Genomic DNA, 19,704 nt, shown 5'->3' with positions numbered 1-19,704 from the left:
CTTCCTGTTCCCATTTCATGATCTCTCCTGCAAAAAAAAGTTTCAATGTTTGCCTTGGGGAAACTCCACAAGGACTTCTGAACTTTGGCAAGTATAGGCCATTCTACACGATCGTTCTTTTAGGACAACTCACGTCACAGGAATCGACTTTATTAAACCTTATGCCCTTAAGATGACTCTCTTCATTACCCTTGTAATAAAGCCCAACATTCTATTGCTTTCATTTGCAACATCCATGTAATTTGTTCTACCAGTAAACCCAGATCTCTCCAAACATCATATTAATATTCTGCTTTCCCATTCTTCTTACTAAAATGAGAAGTGGCATTTTCTCTGAACTTTTTGCCCACTCCCTTGATCTGTTCCATATGGTTTTGCAGACTGTAAGTGTTGTATTTACCTTGCATATGCTTGTGCTGTCAGCAAATATGGTTGTGTTTGCATATGGTTCCTTATCCAAGTTATCACTACAGATCTGTGCTGTTCAATATGCAGCTTGTGGGATGTGATCATCTGCCCTACAAGTACTTGCCATTGCTGAAGCCCACTTCTGTCATATCTGGCAGCACACTATATTACTTCCCTTGCCATATTCTTTCATGTGATTCCCTGGGAAATGCCAGGACAACTCCAATAACTTAAAAAGCAATGGACAGTGATGTCACTTGATCAAAGCATCTGGGGCATTGTGGTTGCAGACTCCAATTGGGCTCAGTTCCCCTGCTGTTTGCCTGGGGATCATATACCAGAACAAGGAGACCTGAGGGTCAGTCATATTATATTAGTGGGTAAAAGTGCAGCTTCTGCCATTAGCTGCAATTGTTTTTTTTTTAAATAACACTTCAAAAGCACAATGGACTGTATGATTCTTTTAGTTGCCACTTGTGGCCTCCCTCCTGAATTTTATTTTTGTTTAAGGTAGTCATGTACATAAATTTAAAGAATAGTGCTATTAGGTTTGGTCTTGGAGGAAAACATCTTTACCTAAGAGTGCTAAGTATTTGCCGTCCTAAAAAAATTAATATTTATTAAAAAAAGCTTTTTGCATATTTAATTGGATGGCTTGGACAAAAATAAGTTTGTTTCTTTGGAAGTGGTTTGGATTGCTAGTCTGTCTCATTCCCACTCCCCTTTCCTCAGCAAAATGTTGTATACAACTTCTATAGATAATAGGTGACTGAGACATCCAGACAGATCCCTGTCACATTTCAGTAAGTTCAACTTGGCAGATGATTCAAATAGTTGCAGTCTGTTTTCTGTTCTTTAATCAATCACCTTTCCATTCTTGGCCTATGTATTAACTTTTATGAGGTACTTTACTGACCACCAATTTGAAATCCAAATATATTATGTGCATCAGTTTTTCTTCATCTGCCACACTAATTGTATTTTCAGAGAAGTCCTAATAAATCTATTTAACACCAATTTCCATTTCAACAAACCATGGTAGCTTTTGTACCATGTTGATGCTCTGTTGATCCTTTGTTACAACTTTAATGGATTCTAGTTCCTCGGAAATTACAGTTGAGCAAGCCACAACTTCCTCTGACAGATTTTGGATGCTAATCGCTAACTTTTTTATTAGAAACCTTCCTCATGTTGTGTTCTTTTGCAGGTTATCTTCACTCCTTTCCCCGGTTTTTGTGACCTCTCTGAACCGGGAACAATTTGTCTTTTCAGGTCCCTTCATGATTTTAATTACCTGTATCAGACCCCTCGGTGCCATTGAGATCAGTTCCAGTTCTTCCGATCAAGAGTTGTGTAGCATGGAAATGAGCTATTCAGCTGCCCCTGCCCCCACCCATCTCTGTGCTGCACCATTTACCCATCTACACTAATCCCACATTGCCCTGAATGCTTCTATGCCTTATTTAAATGCCTCTTAATCATTGTATTTGTATCCAGTTCATCTACATAACTAAAGTTCATTGCCCCAAGAATCATTTTGGTACATTCTGCATGCACCTTCTCCAATGCCTTCATGCCTTTCCTGAAGTGCAGCATCAAAAATGGGACATAGTTGATGCTGAACCAGTGTGCCTCTACTTTTAAAGCCTGGGATCCCTCAAAACTTCTTTTAAACTGCTTTCACAACTTATTCTATTCTCAATGAACTTATCCAGGTTTCCTTCAGAATCCTTTAAGAATTGTATCCTCTTACTTACATTGCCTCTTCTCATTTTTCCTATCAAAATATAACACTTTACTCTTTAGCATTAACTTTCGTTTGCCACTTGTCTAGACAAGTTGATGAATTCGATGGGTATTAGGAAAGCTGTGATCCTAGTATTGACCCTCATAGATCTCCATTCTACACTTGTCTGTAGTCTGGAAAAAAACCATTTCACTCCCATTGTTTACTGTCATTTAGCCTATTTTCTATCCATGTCTTTTTTTAATTCCCTAGGCTTGGATCTTGATGTCCATTTCTGCACTTTATTAAATGTCCATAGTGCCAAATGATCTGTATTTTTCCTTCCCCCATTTATCAAAAGATTATATCAAGTTAATCAGGTATAATTTACAATTTTTCACATCCATGGTGAAATTCTAGATCATTCCTCCAATGGATCATCTGCTGTGTCCTATCATGTACATGACCAGATAGAAGTTAACCTGTGAGATCTACAATTTATTGTTCAAGAAAGAGCACTTGAATACATAGCATGAGCCAGTCCTTGAAACTGCCTTTGTTAATTTGACTTACCCAGTCAATGTGTAAATTAACATCCCCCATGATTCTTGCTATACCTTTGTTACAACCCTCCTTTGTCTTGTTTGATACTCTGAACAGTACAGTTGCTGTTAGCCACTGAAGACTGTTCCTATCAATATTTTTGGCCTTTGCTATTATTCACATCCATATACACCACTCTGGTCTTAAAGTTCACTGCTCTTCTGATGCTACAAGACCTATCCTCCCCAGTATCAATAAGTAAAATATATAATACTCAGTATTAGTCATCTTGCAGCCATACCTTTGTAATGTGTACTAATTCCAGCCTTTATGTCTACTTATAGTCATAATTAATTCATAGTCATTAATTCAATGTTTTACAAATGTTTTGTCTATTCTTATCATAATTGCTGCTAATTTATTCACTGCCTTTTTTGGGCTCATCTGTTTATGACAAAGTTGTGATTCTATGCTTTAAATAGAGCAGTAGATGTAGTGCATGTGGATTTCAGCAAGGCATTTGATAAGGTACCCCATGCAAGGCTTATTGAGAAAGTAAGGAGACATGGGATCTGAGGGGACATTGCTTTGTGGATCCAGAACTGGCTTGTTCACAGAAGGCAAAGAGTGGTTGTGGATGGGTCATATTCTGCGTCATATTCTGCACGGAGGTCGGTCACCAGTGGTGTGCCTCAGGGATCTGTTCTGGGACCCCTACTCTTCAAGATTTTTATAAGTAACCTGGATGAAGAAGTGGAGGGATGGGTTAGTAAATTTGCTGATGACACAAAGGTTAGAGGTGTTGTGGATAGTGTGGAGGGCTGTCGGAGGTTACAGCAGGACATCGATAGGATGCAAAACTGGGCTGAGAAGTGGCAGATGGAGTTCAACCCAGATAAATGGGTTCATTTGGGTAGGTCAAATATGATGGCAGAATATAGTGTTAATGGTAAGACTCTTGGCAGTGTGGAGGATCAGAGGGATCTTGGGGTTTGAGTCCACAGGACACTCAAAGCTGCTGTGCAGGTTGACTCTGGTTAAGAAAGCATACGGTGTATTGGCCTTCATCAATCGTGGGATTGAGTTTAGGAGCCAAGAGGTAATGTTACAGCTTTATAGGACACTGGTCAGACCCCACTTGGAGTACTGTGCTCAGTTCTGGTCGCCTCACTACAGGAAGGATGTGGAAACCATAGAAAGGGTGCAGAGGAGATTTACAACGAAGTTGCCTGGATTGGGGAGCATCCCTTATGAGAATAGGTTGAGTGAACTCGGCCTTTTTCCTTGGAGCGATGGAGGATGAGATGTGATCTGATAGAGGTGTATAAGATGATGAGCAGCATTGATTGTGTGGATAGTCAGAGACTTTTTCCCAGGGCTGAAATGGCTAGCACAAGAGGGCACAGTTTTAAGGTGCTTGGAAGTAGGTACAGAGGAGATATCAGGAGTAAGTTTTTTACTCAGAGAGTGCAATGGGCTGCTGGTGACAGTGGTGGAGGCGGAATCAATAGGGTCTTTTAAGAGACTCTTGGACAGGTATATGGAGCTCAGAAAAATAGAGGGCTATGGGTAACCCTAGGTAATTTCTCAGATAAGGACATGTTTGGCAGTTTTGTGGGCCGAAGGGCTTGTATTGCGCTGTAGGTTTTCTAAGTTTCTACGTTTCTATATTTCATGTTGCAACTTTTTTTTCCCTCTCCTTATACAATTAAATTATTTAATTTGGAGCACTTAAAGCAACTACAAATTCTAATACCAGTTGAGGCAATTTGGGATGATCTTCAATGCCCACATTCTGTGCATGACTTAATTTTTATTTCAAAAATTGGGATTTGTTTTGTCTTTTACTATTTTGTTTTAACCTAGCATCAATCCTATACACTCTATCAAAAAGTTATCCAATAATTTTTGTTAAAATATGTGAGAAACACTGGGTCAATGAGGTGACAAAAGGATGGATTGAGTTCAGGCTGGTGAATGTTCTTTAGTGAAAGTAATTTGGTGATCCATTGTATTTATAATTTAAAGTCTTTCATTTCTCTATACATATAATACATAATAAACAAAAGTATAGGGGAAAAACTGAAGCTACGCCCTGTCCTTTAGTGCAATAACATTAAATCTAGTTGTATTTTCACAACATCTTGACTGATTTTTGCAGAGAAATTGAAAATCAAGCATTTTAAAGTTTGTAGTTTGAACCAGTGAAAAGTCAATAAAGATGTGTTCATTACCTTGTTTCAGTCTGGTAAACTGTATGAAGCTGACGTAAGCCTGGAGCTGTCTGATAAAGTGTGTGAAATTGATGTCACCCAGACACGATCTGAAAAGCTGTCTAAGATTGATGTAAGCCTGGAGCAATGCACCAGCTTGAGAAGTAAGGCACAATGTTTCTTTGCTGTATCTGAAGTTTAACTGAGAATCTTGTATTTGTAAGAACTACCATTTAAATTCCTCTATTTACAGCATTAGTTTATTTTTATCTTTTGCAGTCTTCAATTTATAAAGGTATTCTCTGTTTGAGTACTGTTGGGGGAGACTGCCTACCTGGGGGAAGCAAAAGTGGTCGTGCCTCTGGCACAGAGTCTGGCCCTGTGGCTCAGAAGGGTAGGGAAAGGAAGAGGATGGCATCATTGATAGGGGACTCTATAGTTAGGGGGTCAGACAGGCGATTCTTTGGACGCAAGAAAGAAACGTGGATGGTAGTTTGCCTCCCAGGTGCCAGCATGTGGGATGTTTCTGATCGCGTCCACGATATCCTGAAGTGGGAAGGAGAACAACCAGAGGTTGTGGTACATATTGGTACCAACGAAATAAGTAGGAAAAGGGAGGAGGTTCTGAAAACAGACTACAGGGAGTTAGGAGGAAAGTTGAGAAGCGGGACCTCAAAGATAGTAATCTCAGGATTACTGCCTGTGCCACGTGGGAGTATAGGAATAGAGTGAGGTGGAGGATAAATGCATGACTGAGGGATTGGAGTGGGGGTAGGGATTCAGATTTCACAAGACAAAGGAGCAGAAGTAGGCCATTCGGCCTATCGAGTCTGCTCTGCCACTCCACCATGAGCTAAACTATTCTCCCATCTAGTTCCAATTTCCAGCTTTTTCCCCCATATCCCTTGATACCCTGACTAATTAGATACCTATCATTCTCCTCCCCTCCTTAAACACCCTCAATGATCAGGCCTCCACAGCTGTATGTGGCAAAGAATTCCATAAATCCACAACCCTCAGGCTATAAAAATTTCTCCTCATCTCTGTTTTAAATGAGTACCCTCTAATTCTAAGACTCTGGCCTCTTGTCCTGGTCTCACCCACCAAGGGAAACAGACTTTCCATATCTACTCTGTCCAACCCTTTCAACATTCGAAATGTTACTATGAGATCCCCTCTCATTCTTCTATACTCTAATGAATACAGTCCAAGAGCTGACAAATGCTCTTCATATGTTAGCCCCTGCATTCCAGGAATCATCCTCGTAAATCTTCTCTGAACTCTCTCCAACATCAGAATATCCCTTCTAAGATAGGGGCCCAAAACTGAACACAGTATTCCAAATGAGGTCTCACCAGTGCCCCATAGAGCCTCATCAAAACCTCCTTACTCTTTTACACTATTCCTCTTGAAATGAATGCCAACATAGCATTCGCTTTCCTTACTGCCATCCAACCTGGTGGTTAACCTTTAGGGTATCCTGCACGAGGACCCCCAAGTCCCTTTGCACTTCTGATTTTTGAATTTTCTCCCCATCTAAATAATAATCTGCCTGATTATTTCTTCTTCCAAAATGTACAACCGTACATTTCTCAACATTGTATCTCATCTGCCATTTCTTTGCCCACTCTCCTAAACTGACCAAGTCTCTCTGCAACCTTTCCGTTTCTTCAACACTTCCTGCTCCTCCACCTATCTTGGTGTCATCCGCAAACTTAGCCCTTATCAATCTTATTTGAGATTGCCTCAAAAAATTCCAATAGGTTGGTGAGGCAGGATCTTCCCTTCATGAAACCATGCTGGCTTGGGCCTATCTTGTCATGCACCTCGAGGTATTTCATAACCTCGTCCTTGAGGATCGACTCCAATAATTTTCCAACTACAGATGTCAGACTAATAGGTCTGTAATTTTCTTTTTGCTGCCTCCCTCCTTTCTTAAACAGCGGAACTACATTTGCGACCTTCCAGTCCTCCGGAACCATGCCAGAGTCTATTGATTCCTGGCAGATCATTTCCAGTGCCTCCACAATCTCCAAAGCCACCTCCTTCAGAACCTGTGGGTGCACCTCATCTGGTCTGGGAGACTTAACTATTCTTAGTCTATTTAGCTTCCCAAGCACTTTGTCTAATAATCTTGACTATATCTAATTCTATTCCTTGAGACCTCTGGCTATCTGGTATGTTGCTAATGTCTTCCACTGTGAAGACTGATGCAAAATACTTATTTAGTTCCTCTGCCATCTCTTTGTTACCCATTATAATTTCTCCAGCATCATTTTCAATCAGTCCTATATCTACCCGTGTCATTCTTTTACTCTTCATATATTTAAAAAAAGAACTCTGTATCCTTTTTAATGTCAATTTCCAACTTCCTTTCATAATTCATCTTTTCTTTTCTTTCCTAATGACTTTATTAGTTTCATTCTGTAAATTTTTAAGTCATCCAGTCCTCAGTTTTCCCACTAATCTTTGCTTCCTTGTACGCCGTCTCTTTTATTTTAACCTTAACCTCTCTCGTTACCCACATTTGTGCCATTTTTCCATTCATGGTTTTCTTTTTTCTTGGAATATATTTTTCCTGCACTTTCCTTATTTCTTGCAGAATTGGATGAAGTTCCTACTCGACTGTCCCTCCATCTAGTTTACTTTTCCAATCTACTTGGGCCACTTCCTCTCTCTCATACCATTGTAATTTCCTTTGTTCCACTGAAATATCGATACACCTGATACCAGCTTCTCCTTTTCAAATTTGAAACTGAACTCAATCATATTATGATCACTACTTCCAAGGGGTTCTATTACCTCCAGCTCCCTAATCGCCTCAGGTTCATTACACAGCACCCAATCCAAAACAGCCGGTCCCCTGGTGGGCTTCTGGACAAGCTGCTCCAAAAAGCCATCCAGCAGGCATTCTACAAACTCCTGAGATCCAGTACCTTCCTGACTTTCCCAATCCACTTTCGTATTAAAATCCCTCACTTTCCTTCATAAAATCTTGACATTTTCCTTCTGACACGCTTTTTCTATTTCCAGCTGTAACTTGTAGTTTGGAGGCCTGTATATAACTGCTATTAGTGTCTTTTTACCCTTGCCATTTCTTAACTCGCCCCGTAAGGATTCTACCTCTTCTGATCCTATGTTCCGTCTTCCTAGTGGTTTGATGTCGTTGCTTACCATCAGGGCCACGCCACCCCCTATACCCACCTTCCTATCTTTCCTATACACTGTGTATCCTTAGACATTCAGCTCCCAATCACATCCATCATTTAATCATGACTCGGTGATGGCCACAATGTCATGTCTCAACCTGTAGCTGTGCAACAAGGTCATTCACTTTATTTCTAATGTTGCGTGCATTTAAGTACAGTACATTTAGATCAGTATGTGTTACTGATTTTGCTATATTTATCGCACAGCAAATTATCCTTTCTATTCACTTGCCTGTCCTTCTTGCCATCTTTGCTGCACAGTATTTTTGACTTATTTCTATTTTCCTCTTCCTCGACCCTAACACCCTGGTTTCCTTCCCCCGCCAACTTAGTTTAAACCCTCCCCAACAGCTATATTAAACAATCCCGCCAGGATATTAGTATCCTTTGAGTTCAGGTGTAACCCATTGTTTTTGTATAAGTCATACCTCCCCCAAAGTAGATCCCGATGATCCAAGAATTTGAAGCCCTATGCCGTGCACCAGTTATTTACCCACACATTCATCTGCTTAATTCTGCTATTCTTACCTTCATTAGCGTGTGGCTCAGGCAGTAATCCTGAGATTATTACTCTGGAGGTCCGGCTTTTCAATTTTCTTCCTAGCTCCCAGTAATCTTCCTTCAGGACCCCCTCTCTTTTTCTGTCTATGTCTATAGCTCACACTCTCCTCAGAATACTCTGGACCCGATCTGAGACGTCCCGCACCCTGGCAGCAGGGAGGCAACCACCTGGATCATTGGGACCTCTTTTGGGACAGGTGGGACCTGTACAAAAAGGATGAGTTGCTCTTAATCCCAGGGCCACCAATATCCTGGCGGGGAGGTTTGCAAAGGCTATTGGGGAGAGTTTAAACTAAAATTGCTGGGGGGGTGGCAACAGAACTGAAGTGACGGAGGAAGGGGCTGTTAGCTCACAATAGAGAAAACTTGGAGACAGTGCGAGAGGGAGGATAGGCAGGTGATAGAGAAGGGACATGCTCAGACCAAAGGTCTGAGATACATCTATTTTAATGCAAGGAGTATTATGAACAAAGCAGATGAGCTTAGAGAGTGGATCAGCACTTGGAGCTATGATGTTGTGGCCATTGCAGAGACTTGGATGGCTCAGAGGCAGGGATGGTTACTTCGAGTGCCAGGCTTTAGGTGTTTCAGAAAGCACAGGGAGGGAGGCAAAAGAGGTGGGGGCCTGGCACTGTTGATCAGAGATAGTGTCATGGCTGCAGAAAAGCAGGAAGTCATGGAGGGATTGTCTACTGACTTTGGGTGAAAGTTAGGAACAGGGAGGGGTCAATAATTCCTGGGTGTTTTTTATAGATGTAATGCTCAGGTCTATCGGCTCGTGTTTATCTAGGGGAAACCCCGTCCGCCCTCCAAGCCGTGTCTCACATTTGCGTCGTTGCTGTGTAATGCCACCTGGTATAAACTCGCACATCAAATATCAGACAGCACACAATGTACGATTTACAGATTACACTTTATAAATCTTACTGGAACTATGTAATTAATAGAGATACAATATAAAAGGGAAAGTAAATGGTGCCAGACTTATCAGAGTTCAACCACTTCATGCACAACAGCTGGAGCTCAACTAAAGGGGTCCTCTTTCCTCCATTCAATCCCCTCTGACTCCCTCGACTCGCCGCTTGGACACAACCACGGTGGTCGACCAGAGTGCTTTCAGCACGTCCTTCTTCCTCGGGTCTCCTCTCAAAAGCCCTGCAAGACCACACAGTTCCCAGCCATATGAGACAGAATATCACCCACGAAAAAAATAACATGGACACTCATTGGTTCGTTCTCTCTCTCTTATCAATAATATAACCCAAACAAGCGGAGAGAGAGAGAGAGAGAGAACTCCTTACATCGTAGTTATTATTACAGAAAAGCCTTTTTTATTATAACATAACAAATAAGCCATTTTATGAGCCTTCGCAGTAGCATAAAAGAAGAAACCCCTTACACTCTCCCCCCCCCCCCCACCAAATAAAGTTATGTCCTTATGTCATTAAAGGAGTTCACCAATCCTTCTTGCAAAACACAAAACTCAAACCAGGTGGATAAAGCAGTAACATAACTTCCCAGGGCAGTAGAAATCACACCCTGTTCTCCCAGCGCTACATAAGTCACCTCTCTGGGGGGTTCCTACTTCTCTGAGACCTCCATACCTCCTCTGACGACCCTTCCAGCTCAGACACCACTGGAGACACCCTGGGTCTACCTGTCGAACACTCGCCTGCTCTCTCACTGGGACCCCTCGTCAGCTTGGAGCCCTCTGTCTCAGGTTCTGGTTCCACCCTCTTTCCCTCCAAGGCCGGCTGTATCCCAGGCTGCCTCCCCCCCCCCCCCCCACCACACCCTCCCTCCTCTCACCTAACTCAGCGGGGGAAGGGTCAGAAGCCTCCTCTTCTGGTACCGGGGAATTAATGAACAGAAGTAGGTACGACGCATCTGAATCATCGTCTTCCAAATCAGTATCTCTTTCACGGTGGGCTCTTCCCTCGCCCCACGCCTCCAGAGGCGTAAACTCCAATTCGGGCTCTTGGTCTACCTGCACCTCTTGACCCAGAGGCAATAGGTGGTTCTGATGGAGTACCTTGACAAGCCCCTTCCCATCCTCCGGTCTCAACCGGTAAACAGGTAGGTTCGGCATCTGGCTCTGTACCACATAGGGGGTGGCCGCCCAGCGATCTGCCAACTTGTGCTTACCAGGTAGTCCTAAATTCCGTGTGAGGACCCAGTCTCCTGGCATAAGTTGGGTGAACTTCACTTTCTGATCATACCTCCTCTTATTTTCTTGATCCTGCTTGATGGCTGCTGCCTCGGCCAACTTGTATGCCCTTTTCAACTCTTTCCACATATCGAATACATACTTCAGATATGGCTTCGAAGGTAATTCACCTGCTTCAGTCCCAAAACAAAGGTCAATGGGCATCCTCCCTTCCCGCCTGAACATCAGATAATGAGGCGAGTGCCCGGCAGCGTCATTGCGGGTACAAATATAACAGTGAACCAAATGCCCGATGTGCTGACTCCACTTACTCTTCTGACTGTCTCCAGAGTCCCGGCATGTCCAACAGGGTCTGGTTAAACATGTCGGGCTGAGGATCACCCTGCGGGTGATAGGGCATGGTCCTGGATTTCTCGACCCCAAGCATATCCAGTAATTCATGGCCTGCTCTCGAAGTCCCCTCCCTGATCACTATCCGTTTGGGGAGGCCATAATGAACAAAGTACCTCTCCCATAACACCTTCGCCACTGTAGTTGCTTTCTGGTCCTTAGTAGGAAATGCCTGAGCATACCTAGTGTAGTGATCCTTGATGACTGAGACATTCGTGGTGTTGCTGGTGTCTGGCTCAATAGACAGGAAATCCATACACACCAGGTCCATGGGTCCCGCACTCTGCAAGTGGGACAAAGGAGCCGTCTGCACAGACAGGGTCTTCCTTCAGATGCAGCGACTGCATGTCTCAGTATTCTTCGACCTCCCCCCTCATCCGGGGCCAGTAAAACCAGTCCTTGAGTAATCCATGGGTCTTTTCCACCCCCAAACGCCTGGAATTATCATGTAGTGACTTGAGCACAGTCTTCTGATACTTCTCAGGCATGGCCAATGCCGGGGGTGACGTGACCCGGTACAAGATTTGGTTCTTCATCTTCAACCGAGGCTATTCCTTCAGTAGTAAGGGCACTGAGGCGTGCTTCGCCTTCTCCGCCTGAGCCATATCCCCCTTTTTAGCCGCACACCAGATAGTGCCAATGCTCGGGTCATCTCGCTGAGCCGCCCCCACTTCCTCGGGGCTCAACTCTGGCAACTGCCTGTTCTTCAGAGCAGTCAAATTACAGTAAACAGTGGGTAGCGCGTCATCATCAACCCCAATTGATCCACTGCCCAATCCGGCCTCATCAGGTCTCCTGCCTTAACGTCACTCGCAAATTGACACATGGCCTTCACTCCCGGGGCAGGGACACTCTCCCACTCCTCATCCGTGCCCGATCCCTCATGTGCCTGATGAGATAAAGCATCTGCATCGATGTTCCGGCTCCCTGGCCGGTACTACAGGCTGAACTCATAGGTAGACAAGGCCGCCAACCACCGATGCCCTGCAGCGTCCAGTTTCACTGAGGTCAGAATATAAGTTAGAGGATTGTTGTCCGTCCTCACCTCAAACTTGGCCCCGTATAGATAGTCACTCAACTTGTCCACCACCACCCATTTCAGTGCCAGGAACTCCAACTTGTGAGTGGCATAGTGTCTCTCAGAAGGCCTCAATCCATTGCCCTGCCCCTGGTACAGGACAGCCCCCAGCCCCTCTCGGCCGGCATCCGTGTGTAGCACATACGGCTTCCAGGGGTCAGCAAAAGCCAACGCCGGGGCCTGTGTCAGCACCCTTTTCAGAGATTGGAACGCCTCCTCGCATTAAGCATCTCACCTCGATCCAAAGGGCTCCGACGGGTTCAGGTATCCTCCTGCCTCTTGCCCTCGGTCTCCCTTCCTTTTCTTCCCCACGGGGGGATAGCCACGCAAAAGCTGGTTCAATGGGTGACTCATTTTAGCGTATCCTTTCACGAATCGCTGATAATACCCACAGAACCCCAAACACGAGCGCAGGGCGCTCACAGTCTGGGGTCTCGGCCAGGTGGTCACTGCGTCTATCTTAGCTAGATCAGTAGCCACTCCACCTCGCGAGATTATGTGTCCGACATAGCCGACAGACGTCTTGCAGAACTGGCATTTATCCAGGGAAAATTTCAACCCTTCCTCCTTCAGCCGGCTTAACACCTTCAGCAGCTACTCCTCATGTTCTTCCAAAGTAGATCCAAACACTATCAAATCATCCAGATACACCAACACCTCGAGCAGGTTCATATTTCCCCACTATCCTCTCCATGAGTCTCTGGAAAGTGGCTGGGGCCCCTGATATGCCTTGGGGCATTCGTTCGAACTGAAAGAATCCCAGGGGACAGATGAAGGCCACCTTCTCTTTATTGGCCCCACTCATTGGAATCTGGTAGTACCCACTGCGCAAATTCAATACACTAAACCACTGGGCACCATTCAGACAGGCCAACGCGTCTTCAACCCTCGACTGTATACTGGTCAGAGACAGTGAGCTGGTTCAGGGTCCTGTAGTCCAGGGGTCCCCAACCTTTTTTGCACTGCGGACTGGTTTAATATTGGCAACACTCTTGTGGACTGACCGACCGGGGGATGGGGGGGGGGGTGGATAGGGTTGCCAATGGACAAGAGTAGCAGTCAAATACGTTGAGCTTACCCTGAGAAAGACTTCCATGACCATGAAGCCTTGCGTGGGCACCAGTGCGCATGCGTGTACGTGCCGATTTTTTTTTCTACAAATCGTTTAATCACGACCAGAATGTAGGTGATAAGTGGCTAATACACTCAATTTTGTTTCTAAAAGGGTTTATCTAACGAATTTAATATTAAACACATAGTGCATATTTTCCTCGAATGAATATAGTGTTAAGTCAATTATAAGTCAATAGCATTATAACAGTTTAAGTAACGTTTGGATATTAAACACACAGCACATATTTTTCTCGTATGAACATATAAAATCATTACACCAGACCAATATCGCTGAATCAGTGGGAGCCCTGGGCTTGTTTCCCTGCAACAAGACGGTGCCATCGAAGGGTGATGGAAGACAGCAATACTCGAGGGGGGTTCCTTATGTCCAGTCTATTCCGCAATTTAGTTTTCGTTACATTCATTGCAGAAAAGCCCGCTTTGCAGCAATATGATGTTGAAAATGGAAGCAACGTTTTCAGTGCTTTCGTGGCTATCTCAGGATATTCAGCCTTGACTTTGATCCAAAATGCCGGCAGAGATGTTATGTCAAACATACTTTTCAGCCCACCCTCATTTGCAAACTGGAGGAGTTGATCTCCTTCCCACATTACATGGATGACGCGCGAGTAATGACCTCGTGTGCGTTCAACAGTGACCATGACAGGGAATGAGGAAAGGTGCAGCTGACTCATATCACCAAATCATATCGTTTCATCGTGGCCCAGTAGCAAATGCTTTGCGGCCCAGTGGTTGGGGACCGCTGCTGTAGTCCACGCACGTGCGTATCCTTCCCATTTTTCTTCCTAGCCACTACTATGGGGGACACGGGCTCCGGGACTCCGTGATAATCCCCGCATCCTTCAACTGGCGCAAGTGCTGCCGCACATCTTCCATGTCAGCCAGGGCCAGCCGCCGCGACCTTTCTCTAAGCAGGGTGCCATTTGTCAGTTGGATAGTGTGACGAGTGCTCTTGGAACAACCCACATCAAACTCACCCTGAGAAAAGACATCCCCTAGCTTCAACATCTTCTCCACCAGCCTTCTCTTACACTCTGGGGGCTCAGGGGAGTCCTTAAAATTAAAGGCCTCCTCGGTCAGCCGCCCCCTGTTCTCCAATAGTTTTCCTCCAGTGGGCCTCACGGGGGCGCTAGACATCACTGTCACCGGGAGCAAGTGCACGAGGGGCATCCCGCTCTTAAAGGTGATCTCCCTCTCCGTTGTGTTCATTACAATCACCCCCATCCGGCATGCATGTAGAACTGAGGGCCTCTGCAATTCAGGTCTCACCAGCTCCCCAGCCGGGATCCGGGACTCCCCTTCAAGGTTTTCCGGGGCATCTACTAACAGGGCCTCGCCCGCCGGTACTCCGGGGAATCTGGGGGTCCCCAACACTAGTGCCACCTCCCCTGTCCATATCACTTTAGGCCTTGCCTGAGTACACCACACTGTCCCTTGTTTGAACTCAGGATCCAGCCTCCTGTGGTCACCGGCTTTTTCAAACGCCGCTCGAAACACTGGGTGTATCGAGAGGGTCTCCAGAAAGTTCTCTCCCGCCTTCTCTTTACAGGCTCCCAGGAGCCGTCGCACGAGGGGAGTTAGTCCCCACCAGAAGGGCGGTGCTACCTGTTTCCACCGGATCCAGACAAACCAACACCAACGTCTCAAGGGCTTCAGACATTCCCACATCGCCCTCCGAGAATTCCAATCTCACTGACAGATACCCATCGTACGGGTAATCACCATCACTTATACCCCAAATCTCCAGGGCATTAAACGGAGTTACTGGCAAATGCTTTAGATATTTGTTGTAGAACAACCGGTACAATAAGGTGACCTGCGACCTGGTGTCAAGGATGGCCCTTGCAAAGATTCCCTCTATCCGTAGGGACACGCTGGAGTGGGGTTCCACTGATCCATCCGGAATAAGGGCTTGGGCTTGCGGGGGTCCCATGGCAGATTTCGGGGAACGTGTTCCTCCAGAGACTCCAATCCATTCCCTCACTGAGTCTCTCCTAAGTTTCCCAACACCTCTCCCTTCTTAGTTGCCCGGGGGCTTGCCCTCCGCGGGGCGTCTGGACTCTCACAATCCTTCCAGGTGTCCCTCTTGCCCACAGCTGTAGCTCACATTCCCGCCGGAAATGCCCCTCTTTCCCACAGTTATAGCACACACTACCTGCTGCCCCTCTCCTCCCGGGACGCCTGCCACTCCCAGCCCACTACACTGCCCGCCCCCTGAAGGGGGTGCTGTCCCTGTCAATCCACTCATGCGAGGGGTCCCTACCCATCTAGGACCCCTTGGGTCACTTGGTTCTCAACCCTGCCACCACCTCCTGTACCGCTGAGGATCGTCCCCGGTGGCCAGAGCCCTCTTTCCGGCCCAACGCGCTCTCATCCTCCTGCACCTCTCTAATCAGCTGACCGAATGATGGAAGGGAGGGGCTCCTTTTATAGGTCTGCTGAAGACTCCAAGCCACCTTGTTCTCCCCCAGGGAACCCCTAGATATCTGATTCATTCTCAACTTCGCCACCTTATCCGCCTTCACTATCCCTCGGCGCTGCAACCCATTAAGCATTATCTCCAGCCAAAAAATGTATTCTGAGAGCTTTTCCCCACTCCCATAACAACTGGAATGTGTTTTCGATCCAGGTCTCACAATCGTCCTCCCCTTCCGGGGTGGGCGCAGCTCCCGAGAAAATTCTCAGCTTCGTGCGGGGCCCCTTGGCCCTTCTCACCAGGGAGGTAATGACAGCTGCCAACTCAGAGGTTTCACCTCTAGCTGGGGAACAGGGCCTGGCCAATCCTTCCCACTCTGACCCCTCTTGCCCTGCTCCTCTTCCCTCATTACCCCAAGAGCTTGTTCCCTCACACATTCCTACAACCCTCCACCACTGGCTGCTGGTGTCTCATCAAACTCCTCCTCCAGTGTCTTCTCACATCCCTCCTCCGGGAGGGTGTGGAGGCCCTACGGCCCCGCCTCCCCCTGGACGCTGACCGTCGCTGGCAGTTCCAATGTCATGACGTCAGCACTCGTATGAACCAACACCAAGCTGGCTTCTGCTTCTTTACTGCAACTTCTAGCTATCAGTTCTACCTTGCCGATAGCTTTAATCGGACTCAACCCTCGCATTAGCACTTCTTCCGAAGTACAGAAATCCACCCCACTTAACACGCAGGCATGATTAACTAGTATGTCCTCGAACGCACATCAGCTTACAATCTTATCTTGATCCATCGCCACACTACTTAACGTGGCGATTTATACAGCTTACACAGAATTCAACCCTGGAAGCTGCCCCCCATAAATGTAACGCTCAGGTCTATCGGCTCGTGTTTATCTAGGGGAAACCTCGTCCGCCGCCAAACCGTGACTCACGGTTGCGTCGTTGCTGTGTAATGCCACCTGGTACAAACTCGCACATCAAATATCAGACAGCACACAATGTACGATTTACAGATTACACTTTATAAATCTTACTGGAACTATGTAATTAATAGAGATGCAATATAAAGTAAAAGGTGTCAGACTTATCAGAGTTCAACCACTTCATGCACAACAGCTGGAGCTCAACTAACGGGGTCCTCTTTCCTCCATTCAATCCCCTCTGACCCCCTCGACTCGCCGCTCGGGCACAACCACGGTGGTCGACCAGAGCGCTTCTAGCATGTCCTTCCTCCTCGGGTCTCCTCCCGAAAGCCCCGCCAAACCATACGGTTCCCAGCCACATGAGACAGAATCTCACCCACAAAAAGAATAACGTGGGCACTCATTGGTTTGTTCTCTCTCTCTCTTATCAATAATATAATGCAAACAAGCAGAGAGAGAGAGAACTCCTTACATCACAGTTATTATTACAAAAAAGCCTTTTTTATTATAACATAACAAAGAAGCCATTTTATGAGCCTTTGCAGTAACATAAAAGAAGAAACCCCTTACATAGACCACCCAATAGTAACAGGGACATCGAGGAGCAGATGGGGAAACAGATTCTGGAAAGGAGTAATAATAACCAGGTTGTTGTGGTGGGAGATTTTAATTTCCCAAATAATGATTGGCATCTCCCTAGAATGAGGGGTTTAGATGGAGTGGAGTTTGTTAGGTGTGTCCAGGAAGGTTTCTTGACGCAATATGTAGATAAGCCTATAAGAGGAGAGGAAATGAACCTGCTCAGGTGTCAGGTGTCTTAGTGGGAGAGCCTTTTGGAGATAATGATCTCAGTTCTATCTCCTTTACCATAGCATTGGAGAAGGATAGGAACAGACAAGTTAGGGAAATGTTTAATTGGAGTAAGGGGAAATATGAGGCTATCAGGCAAGAACTTGGAAGCATAAATTGGAAACACATGTTCTCAGGGAAATGTATGGAAGAAATTTGGCAAACATTCAAGGGATATTTGCATGGGGTTCTGCGTAGGTACGTTCCAATGAGACAGAAAGGATGATGGGGTACAGGAACCGTGGTGTACAAAGGCTGTCTTATATCTAGTCAAGAAGAAAAGAAGAGCTTGCGAAAGGTTCAAAATACTAGGTAATGATATGAATCTAGAAGATTATAAGGCTAGCCGGAAGGAGCTTAAGAATGAAATTAGGAGAGCCAGAAGGGGCCATGAGAAAGCCTTGGCAGACAGGATTAAGGAAAACCCCAAGGCATTCTACAAGTATGTGAAGAGCAAGAGGATAAGATGTGAGAGAATAGAACCAATCAAGTGTGACAGTGGAAAAGTGTGTATGTAACTGGGGAGATAGTTACTTAATGCATACTTTGCTTCAATATTCACTACGGAAAAGGGTCTTGGGGATTGTAAGGATGACCTGCAGTGGACTGTAAAGCTTGAGCATGTAGATAATAAGGAAGAGGATGTGTTGGAGCTGTTGGGAAGCATCAAGTTGGATAAATCGCCAGGACCGGACAGGATGTACCCCAGGCTACTGTGGGAAGCAAGGGAGGAGATTGCTGAGCCTCTGGCGATGATCATTGCATCATCAATGGGGACAGAAGAGGTTCTGGACGATTGGAGGGTTGAGGATGTAACTAAACACATTGATGAAGGTAGAGCAGCAGATGTGGTGTATACGGATTTCAGCAAGGCATTTGATAAGGTACCCCATGTAAGACTTAGTGAGAAAGTAAGGAGGCATGGGATCCAAGGGGACATTGCTTTGTGGATCCAGAACTGGCTTGCCCATAGAAGGCAAAGTGTGGTTGTAGACGGGTCATATTCTGCATGGACGTCAGTGACCAGTGGTGTGCCTTAAGGATCTGTTCTAGGACCCCTACTCTTCGTGATTTTTATAATTGACCTGGATGAGGAAGTGGAGAGTTGGGTTAGTAAATTTGCAGATGACACAAAAGTTGGGTGTGTTGCGGATAATGTGGAGGGCTGTCAGAGGTTAGAACGGGACATCGGTAGGATGCAAAACTGGGCTGAGAAGTGGCAGATGGAGTTCAACCCAGATAAGTGTGAGGTGGTTCATTTTGGTAGGTCAACTATGATGGCAGAATATAGTATTGATAAAACTCTTGGCAGTGTGGAGAATCAGAAGGAACTTGGAGCCTGAGTCCATGGGACACTCAAAGCTGCTACGCAGGTTGACTCTGTGGTTAAGAAGGCATATGGTGCGTTGGCCTTCATCAATTGTAGGATTGAGTTTAAGAGCTGAGAGGTAATGTTGCAGCTATATAGGACCCTGGTCATATCCCACTTGGAGTACTGTGCTCAATTCTGGTCGCCTCGCTACAGGAGGGACGTGGAAACCATAGAAAGGGTGCATAGGAGATTTACAAGGATGTTGCCTGGATTGGGGAGCATGCCTTATGAGAACAAGTTGAGTGAACTTGACCTTTTCTCCTTGGAGCGACAGTGGATGAGAGGTGACCTGATAGAGGTGTGTAAGATAATGAGAAGCATTGATTGTGTGGATAGTCAGAGGCTTTTTCCCAGGACTGGAATGGCTAGCACGAGAGGGCATTGTTTTAAGGTGCTTGGAAGTAGGTACAGAGGAGATGTCAGAGGTAAGTTTTTTTTACACAGAGAATGGTGAATATGTGGAGGGCTATGGGAGGTGGAAACGATGGAGTCTTTTAAGAGACTCCTAGGTAGGTACATGGAGCTAAGAAAAATAGAGGACTATGGGTAATTTCTCGGGTCAGGACATGTTCAACACAGCTTTTTGGCCAAAGGGCCTGAACTGTGCTGTAGGTTTTCTATGTTTCTAGTTTCTTTCATTGGAATACATTGTACATCATCATCATATGTCATACTCCACCAGAGCCTTGGTGACCACTTTCTTCCAC

The 19,704-nt window shown here is 45.7% G+C and overlaps 1 protein-coding gene across 5 annotated transcripts in view; it reads left to right on the top strand.

Annotated features, from left to right (window-relative positions):
- Window positions 1-19,704, top strand: part of LOC140198948 (uncharacterized) — an 82,053-nt gene that overhangs the window by 41,314 nt on the left and 21,035 nt on the right. For all 5 annotated transcript variants that reach the window (XM_072260249.1, XM_072260248.1, XM_072260250.1 and 2 more), the window contains one exon: window positions 4,922-5,054. In XM_072260249.1, the coding sequence (XP_072116350.1) occupies window positions 4,922-5,054 (133 nt within the window). The remainder of the gene's footprint in view (window positions 1-4,921; window positions 5,055-19,704) is intronic.

The sequence above is a fragment of the Mobula birostris genome, chromosome 6, assembly GCF_030028105.1.
Source record: "Mobula birostris isolate sMobBir1 chromosome 6, sMobBir1.hap1, whole genome shotgun sequence".
NCBI lineage: Eukaryota > Metazoa > Chordata > Chondrichthyes > Myliobatiformes > Myliobatidae > Mobula > Mobula birostris.
This window is presented reverse-complemented; position numbering and strand designations above follow the sequence as displayed.